Here is an 8,966-nt window from a genome sequence, read left to right on the forward strand (position 1 = left end):
ACAATGCAATGATGGCGCCAACACTTGTAGTGGAGACCATGCAACAACAACAAAAATGTCATTACCTTTTACTATTATATTGGTGCATAACTATAGCAGTTGATGTCTTAGTAGTTATTTATTTTGACAGCAGAGGGCGCTCTGCCGCAGTGCTACCTAAAACGTTTTTAATTATTTTTCTTTAATTTGTAGATTTAAATATTTGTATTTTCTACATTTTATATCACACCTATGAAGCTTTAGGAGCAGTAAGATTTAATTTTGAAGAGTTTTTAATGTTTAGTTTACCTGAGTTCAGTTACAGGTTGTAATAGGCACTTCCTGTTTCCTATAAGAGCAGCACATGCAAAGTCAGCACGACAGACGGCAATAAGAGAACAATTAAGAAGAATTTTTGTGTTTTAGTTCACCGGTTGGTTCATTAGCAGGCCAAAGTGGTATGTATGTGTATTATTTTTTGCATTATTGGTATGAAGATGTGCAATTCATATGTTATAGTTAATTATTACTTTTGTTTGCTAGTTCTACGGATGTTGATGCGGTGTAAAGTTTAAAGAAAGGAACACCACATTAAACAGCAGTACAAGGAACTCGAACGCCTCTCGTCTGTGTGAAAAAATGACCAAGCCGGCACAGTAGAACACTTCACTGCCCCGGAGAAGGCAAAGCACTGTCGGGACTGAAGCAAGCTGCAAGCAAGAAGCTGCAAATACAAGGGAAGGATCACATGCTCAAACGAAGCACTGCAAAATCTAAGGTAAAGTGATCAAGTGAGAGTTAGACAAACAAGAACCAAAGTGCATTTTTTGGAGCAGCACAAAACTAGACAGCTGCATGTGAAAGCTAAAGATAGAGAGCTGAGGCATCAAAAAGTGAATGCATATCAAGCTTAAGACAACTACAAGCTACAATTTACACTCAAAATGGCAGATGAGGAGAAGGATACAGAAGGGCGCACTAAGGAAGACGGTGCAGAATGTAAAACACAAGATGATGATAATGAGCAGTCAGATGGAGAAGAAACTCTGCAAACATCAGTATCAGCTGAAAGTAAACAAACAGCAGTTCGCAAAAGTCAGCGCAAACGCACACTAACTGAAAAGGGAAAATCTCTGCAAGAAGCTCACCTGACTGATTTAACAAAAGAATTTGAGTGTCTATACAAAAAGTGGAAATATCACATAAACTGTTTCAGGAGATTTATGAGAGGTAAAGACATAGAAATAATCGCTGAAGCTGTGGACACAATAGACACGTTTCAGAAAGACATCTGCAATATCTATGATTCAATAAGACAAATTAGAAGTCCAGACATTGAAATAAGAAGAAAATGTGACATGTGCCATACGATCAGTCACACAGCCAAAGCTAAAGCACAGTGTTTACTCGAACAAGATGGCAATCCAGAAGATATTCCTTGGCCAGATTCTGAATCAGTGTTTCACAGTAGTTCAAGTAGTACTTCTTCAAGCATGTCTTACAAATCAAAGGTCATGTCTGATATGTCCAAGCGGTCATCTTCTGACACAGTACAAAGACAACTAGCAGCAGCTGAAGTAGCCGCCTCAGAAGAAGTCATCAAAATAATGAAAACCCAACATCAACGTGAAGAAGAAATCAGAGAACTAGAAGTTGAAGATGCGAAAAAACGAGCACAGTTTCTAACAGAAAGTGCAACAATAAAAAATAGGTTGGAGGAGAAAAGAAAAGAAGTGGAACTATTAAAAGAGATGCAAAAGCATAACGCAGCACAAGCAAGGTTAAGAGTTTACGCTGAAAGTATTAAAGATGAGGATGAAGAAAAGCCTCTTATGCACACACATGTAAAAGAGGACAGTTCTCTCCTACTACCAAGTTTCCTTAATGTGCATTCACGACCTTTCATCCCATCTAAACCCATGATTCCTTCAAGCTGCCATGCTCCTCCTCAAGCATCTGTAACACAAATTGCAGCTTCTTCTTCTGAACAAGTGGCTTCCATCGAACTTGTAAAGACACTCGCTGAAGCTATCACGGCTAACAGAATTCCAATTCCTGAACCAGCAGTGTTTACAGGCGATCCGCTGCAGTATAATGATTGGAAGCTGTCCTTTCAAACATTAGTGGACCGTAAAAACCTGCCCATACATGAAAAGCTCTTTTTCTTAAGAAAGTATGTTGGAGGTTCAGCAAAAAAGGCTATTGAAGGTCACTTTTTAGTTGGAACAGACACAGCATATCTTGCAGCCTGGGACACACTTGAAGATCGATTTGGAAATCCCTTTGTAATAGGCAAGGCATATCGAGACAAGATTCAAATGTGGCCAAAAATAACTAAAGACAGCAAAGATCTACGTGAGTTTGCAGACTTTTTGAGCAGTGTCGAGTCCGCAATTCCGTACGTACAAGGCTTACAAGTGCTGAATGACTGTGTTGAAAACATGAGAATCGCAGCAAAATTACCAGATTGGCTGAGTGCACGTTGGAATAGAACAGTGACAAAATTCCTGGACGAACATAAAGTGTTCCCTGATTTCAGTTATTTTGTCAAGTTTCTGAACAAAGAAGCAAGACTCGCATGCAATCCTATAACCTCACTGCAAGCACTAAAGCCATCTGACATAGAACAACACCACTTCCTTAGAGACAAGCCAAAAAGAAGTCACGCTTTGAATACTAAAACTCTGAGTACAAGTACCAGTGAAAAGCCAAATAAGACGTGTCTTTTCTGTAAGAAACCAGGTCATTCACTCCACAAATGTCGGAAATTAATGGAAAACCCAGTCGAAGAGAGAATCAAGTTTGTGCAGTCTGAGAAGTTGTGTTTTGGCTGTCTCAAGTCAGGCCATAACTCCAAAAGCTGTTATTCCAGAAGCGTGTGTGATAAATGCCAAAAGCCACACCCAACATGTTTACACCAAGAAAGAGAGAAAAGAGACAAAGAACAAAATCCAAAGACAAATCAAGAAGCTCTAAAGACTAATCAAGTGAAAGAAAATGTGCCTAATCCACGGGAACAAGAAACCAAGCAAGAGTCTAAGGAAGTCACATCGAACAGAGTGGTGCAACAACAGTTACAAGGTTGCACTTCCTCAGTCATTCCAGTTTATATCTCTACCAAAGACAACCCACAAGAGGAGAAGTTGGTGTATGCATTGCTTGACACTCAAAGCGATACAACCTTCATTCTAAAGGACACAGCAGAGTCACTCAATACAACATCAGAGCCAGTCAAGCTCAAGATCTCCACAATAACATCTAAAACTAAGGTTGTGTCCAGTCACAAGCTGAATGACCTACAAGTACGAGGCATGAACTCAGAATTGAGAGTCAAGTTACCAACGACCTACACCAGAGACTATATTCCTGCCAACAGATCTCATATTCCCACAAACAAGACAGCAGAGAATTGGCCCCATCTAAAGCATTTGTCAAAGGAAATGGCTCCCAAGCTTGATTGTGAAGTTGGCTTGCTCATAGGATATAATTGTCCTCAAGCGTTACTTCCCATAGAAGTAATCAGCGGGGAGAGAGACCAGCCTTTCGCACAAAAGTCTCTGCTTGGTTGGAGCATTATTGGTTACAGCTGTTCTGCAAGCGACTATGAAGATGAGATCGGAGTCAGTCATCGTGTTATTGTAAAACAAGTCTTACCAGTAATTGAGTCATCTCCAGAAATTAAAACTCAAGTCCACTTTGTAAAGAGAAGCAAAGTAAGGGAAATGATTGTTCCAGCTGAGATAATCCAAGCATTGGAAAAGGACTTTGTTGAAAACATGGCTGAAGAAGAATCAATGTCACAAGAAGACATGATGTTCTTGGCTAAAGTAAAGGAAGGCATAAGGCAAAAGGCAGACGGTCATTTTGAAATGCTGTTACCCTTTAAAGAAGAAAGACCTGACCTACCCAACAACAAGGCTTGTGCAGAACACAGACTGAAGTGCTTAGAAAGACGTTTGAGAAAGGATCAACATTATTACAACGACTATGTGGCGTTTATGCAAGACATAATAGTCAGAGGAGATGCTGAGAAAGTTCCGGAAGATGAAATAAACAACCTACCAGCTTGGTATATCCCTCACCATGGCATCTATCATCCCCAGAAGCCGAATAAGATCAGAGTTGTTTTTGACGCATCAGCCAAGTACCAAAACACATCACTGAACGAGCAGCTCTTGACAGGACCAGATCTAACTAACACTTTAGTGGGAGTTTTGTGTCGTTTTAGGAAAGGACGGGTGGCCATCATGTGTGACGTCGAACGCATGTTCCACCAATTTCATGTTGCTCCACAAGACCAAGATTACTTTCGTTTGCTATGGTGGGAAAACGGCAACATGGAACATCCAGCATCTGTGTTTCGCATGAAAGTCCACTTGTTTGGTGCAGCCTCCTCACCTGGATGTGCAAACTTTGGGCTCAAGCATCTAGCCACACAGGGAGCAAGCAAGTTTAGTCAAGCTGTTGTGAAGTTCATACAACGTAACTTCTATGTAGATGATGGTTTGGCTGCTGTAGACTCAGAGCAAGAAGCGATTCACCTTGTGAAAGAAGCCAGAGAACTTTGTGACACAGGAAAGTTGCACCTGCACAAGTTCATCAGTAACAGCAAAGAAGTGATCGCCACAATCCCCAAAGAAGAACGTGCAGCAGGAGATACTGATCTGGACCTGGCTTTGGGAGAACCAAAGATGGAACGGGCCTTAGGAGTCCAGTGGTGCGTAACGTCTGACACATTTAGCTTCAAAGTTGATGTAAAGAACAATCCCTTCACTAGAAGAGGAGTGCTCTCCACAGTGGCATCTATATTTGATCCACTTGGATTTGTCGCCCCATTCATTCTGGTCGGCAAAAGAATTTTACAAAGGATGTGTCAAGAAAAGCTGGGTTGGGATGAGCCGCTCCCTCTAGACCTCAAACCACAATGGGAAGCCTGGCTCAAAGACCTCAAGAACTTGCCAACCATAAACATACCTCGATGCTACATCACCTCAACATTCAAACACGTTCAGCAGTGTGAGCTACACAGTTTTTCTGATGCCAGTGTATCCGGTTACGGCGTGTGCTCATACCTCAGGACTGTAACTAAGACAGGAGAAGTACAATGCAACTTCATAATGGGAAAGGCCAGAGTAGCTCCCACAAAGGTGACAACCATCCCAAGATTGGAGCTCACAGCTGCAGTAGTAGCTGTCAGAACTGCGAGTTTCCTAAAAAAGGAGTTGGACATTCAAGGTTTAAAAGAATACTACTGGACCGATTCCAAGGTTGTCCTTGGTTACATTAACAATGACGCCAGACGGTTCCATGTATTTGTTGCCAACAGAATACAGAGAATCAGGTCAACTACAGAACCAAGTCAATGGCGATATGTTGCCTCTGAACAAAACCCTGCTGATAGGGCATCTCGAGGAGAAATGACAAAACAATTAGCGGAGTCTAATTGGTTCACAGGACCAAGTTTTTTATGGCAAAAAGAACTGCCTCAAGAAGAAGTTGAAATGAAAGAGATCAACTCAAAAAATCCGGAATTCAAGGTCACGCAAGTCTTCACAGTTGAAGCAAGAGAAGAAAAGTCAGTTGTTGACAGACTACAAAGAATTTCTGACTGGAAAAGAGTTGTGAAAGCAATAGCAAGATTGAAGCGACGAGCCAAATATGCAACAAACCACAAGGCAATGTCCAATGAAAGTAGCACGCTGGAAGAAAGGAAAGAAGCGGAGGAGTTCATAATACGCTCTGTGCAGAAGGAAGCATTTGACGAGGAAATCAAGTCTTTAAAGCAAAATAAAGAAGTGGAGGGTTCTCACTTCAAGCTTCATCAATTAAGCCCATTCCTCGACGAGCACAATGTCTTGAGGGTGGGAGGAAGACTCTCGCAAGCATCACTCCATCCACACGTCAAACACCCAGCCATACTTCCAAAGGGACATCATGTGTCACGTCTACTTATAAAGCACTTCCATGAAAAGATTCATCATCAGGGAAGGGGTATGACGGTCAATGAAATACGTGCTAATGGCATTTGGATCATTAGCTGCAGTAGTGAAGTTGCATCATTTATACGCAAGTGTGTCAAGTGCAGAAAATATCGACAAAACAGTCAGGAGCAGAAGATGTCCGACCTGCCATCAGAAAGAACGGAAGCTATGTCTCCATTCACATACAGCGGAATGGATTGCTTTGGACCATTCTATGTGAAGGAAGGAAGGAAGGAGATGAAGAGGTATGGACTTTTGTTTACATGCATGTGCTCCAGAGCTATTCATATTGAAGTCCTGGACGATCTCAGCACAGATTGTTTCCTCAATGCACTACGTTGTTTCATTTCGATAAGGGGCAATGTCAGTCAACTCCATTGTGATCAAGGAACTAACTTCGTTGGTGCCAAGAATAAGTTCCTGAGCTTAACACAAGCTTCTAAAGAGAAGGCGAAAGAGTTGGGTATAAGTTTCATCTTTAACCCACCTGCTTCCAGCCACATGGGAGGTGTCTGGGAGAGGCAAATTCGGACAATAAGAAATGTTTTGAGTTCTATTCTTGATGAGTCTGCCTCAAGATTAGATACTTCATCACTGAGAACATTCTTGTATGAGACTATGTCTGTGGTGAATAGTCGACCACTAACTGTGGAGTTCCTCAACAATCCTGTTGGACCTGAGGCGCTGACCCCGAATCACATCTTGACGATGAAATCAGAAGTAATCTCACCACCACCTGGAGAATTCGTTAAAGAGGATCTCTACTTGCAGAGAAGATGGAAAAGAGTGCAGTATTTGACAAATGTGTTCTGGACCAGATGGAGAAAGGAATATTTGTTAAATCTGCAACAGAGAAGTAAGTGGAACAAGACCAGGAGAAATGCAAAGGTGGACGACATCGTTTTGCTACAAGATGAGTGTGTTCCAAGAAACCAGTGGAAGCTCGCCAGAGTCATAGAAGTCATTCCAGGAGCCGACGGCAAGGTCAGAAGGGTTAAACTTCTTCTTGGTGACTCTACTGAAGATAAAGGAGGAACACGTACCAACAAGACTGTTCTGGAAAGACCAGTCCACAAGACTGTTCTCTTACTTGAAGCAGAGTAGTATTTGTTAATGCTTATTTATAGTATTAGCTTCTATTCAGAATCACATACTGTTAGTATTGTGATGGTGGGAGTATAGCAGTTGATGTCTTAGTAGTTATTTATTTTGACAGCAGAGGGCGCTCTGCCGCAGTGCTACCTAAAACGTTTTTAATTATTTTTCTTTAATTTGTAGATTTAAATATTTGTATTTTCTACATTTTATATCACACCTATGAAGCTTTAGGAGCAGTAAGATTTAATTTTGAAGAGTTTTTAATGTTTAGTTTACCTGAGTTCAGTTACAGGTTGTAATAGGCACTTCCTGTTTCCTATAAGAGCAGCACATGCAAAGTCAGCACGACAGACGGCAATAAGAGAACAATTAAGAAGAATTTTTGTGTTTTAGTTCACCGGTTGGTTCATTAGCAGGCCAAAGTGGTATGTATGTGTATTATTTTTTGCATTATTGGTATGAAGATGTGCAATTCATATGTTATAGTTAATTATTACTTTTGTTTGCTAGTTCTACGGATGTTGATGCGGTGTAAAGTTTAAAGAAAGGAACACCACATTAAACAGCAGTACAAGGAACTCGAACGCCTCTCGTCTGTGTGAAAAAATGACCAAGCCGGCACAATAACGTATTACCGTGATAATACAAAAATATCTATTTGTCATTACAGAAACCTTTTGGAAAATGTTTTTAGGTTAATAAAAGAAGCAATACAGTTCAAGCAATTACTTCAAAATTTGAAGGTTCAGCTATTGTTCCTGATGTCGGTTGCAAAGCAGCTCGTAGCTCTGATTGCTGTGGTGATCATGCAGGCAGAGTAAACAGTCAGGAAACTAACACTTGAAACTCTGTTGATTCTGGGGGATGCAGGGATCAACTAATCTGGAGTAAACCTAGAGCGAGGGGGATCAACTGTGTGATGGAGGTGTCATGCTGGATTGAAGGAGGTTGTAGCCCCAGAGGTTGGATATTGAAGGGAAAAAAACTACTAGCAGGAAAGATATCAATTATTGAAGCGTTAGCCTTGTGTTCAAGAAACGCATCCATCTTCTACCGTCCTCTATAGCAAGAGATTGGCAGGTGGATAGGTTCAGCTGCTGCACTAATGCAAACACTACACGGATCTGTCGAAGTGAAGAATGAGCTGAGTTAAAAGACAAAGCTCTCAATTTACTGGTCAGTCTATGTTCTCTCCTTCACCCATAGGGTCATGAGCTTTGAATTATGACTGAAATGAGTTTCCTTCTCAGGGTGAATGGGCTCCCTTAGAGCGGGGGAGGGAGAAGTTCAGAATAGTCGCTGCCGCCCCATATGTAGAGAGCCTTGTTAAGGTGGCACGGTCATTTCTTCCTCTCTGGGGAGGTAATCCAGGCATTTTCCACCAGTATGAAGCCCCATGGTTGACCCAGGACACACTGGAGGGATTATGCATCTTGGTTGGCCTGGGAGCGCCTTGGGGGTTCCCCAGCAGAGCTGGAGGAAGTTATGAAGAAAGGTAGATCCAGGCTTCTTTGCTTAGCCTGCCCAGCACCTCATCCCAGACCCGGATAATCAGGAGAAAACTAATAGATATATGAAATCAAGTTTCATTGTCTCTTGTCTCCTGTTTTGAAGTTTGAAGTTTATATGATTCTTTAAACATTAACTTTTGTTTACTCCTTTAAACAATAATCAACATTAACCTGAAGGGACTGGGCCGAAGTATCATGCTTATTCAAACCCATCCACAGATACATTTTACACAAAAACAAAATGTATGTGTCAGGCTGGGGAAACCGAGCACCCTGATGGAAGGTGGGCCACTGGAACAAGATGGAAATTGACTAGATGTTAGAACAAGGTTCTTTTGGAATGCCACTACTCAAGAAATCCTACTCAGAGAGGTTACATGCATAGAATGTGGGATGA

The 8,966-nt window shown here is 41.5% G+C and overlaps 1 protein-coding gene across 1 annotated transcript; it reads left to right on the forward strand.

The window, feature by feature from the left end:
- Positions 1-283: 283 nt before the first annotated feature.
- Positions 284-7,165, forward strand: LOC111948234. Its single transcript, XM_023960221.1, has 3 exons — positions 284-437; positions 523-6,205; positions 6,779-7,165. The coding sequence occupies exons 2-3, from the start codon at positions 924-926 to the stop codon at positions 7,062-7,064; spliced, it is 5,568 nt and encodes a 1,855-aa protein (XP_023815989.1). The 5' UTR covers positions 284-437; positions 523-923; the 3' UTR covers positions 7,065-7,165.
- The last annotated feature ends 1,801 nt before the right edge of the window (positions 7,166-8,966 follow it).

This window comes from Oryzias latipes, chromosome 11 (assembly GCF_002234675.1).
Source record: "Oryzias latipes chromosome 11, ASM223467v1".
Classification (NCBI taxonomy): domain Eukaryota; kingdom Metazoa; phylum Chordata; class Actinopteri; order Beloniformes; family Adrianichthyidae; genus Oryzias; species Oryzias latipes.

Coding starts and splice junctions, on each gene's coding strand:
- LOC111948234 (XM_023960221.1), top strand. CDS start 924: ATGGCAGATGAGGAGAAGGATACAGAAGGGCGCACTAAGGAAGACGGT. Junction 6,206..6,778: donor GGAAGGAAGGAGATGAAGAG/GTATGGACTTTT, acceptor GTTCTGGACCAG/ATGGAGAAAGGAATATTTGT.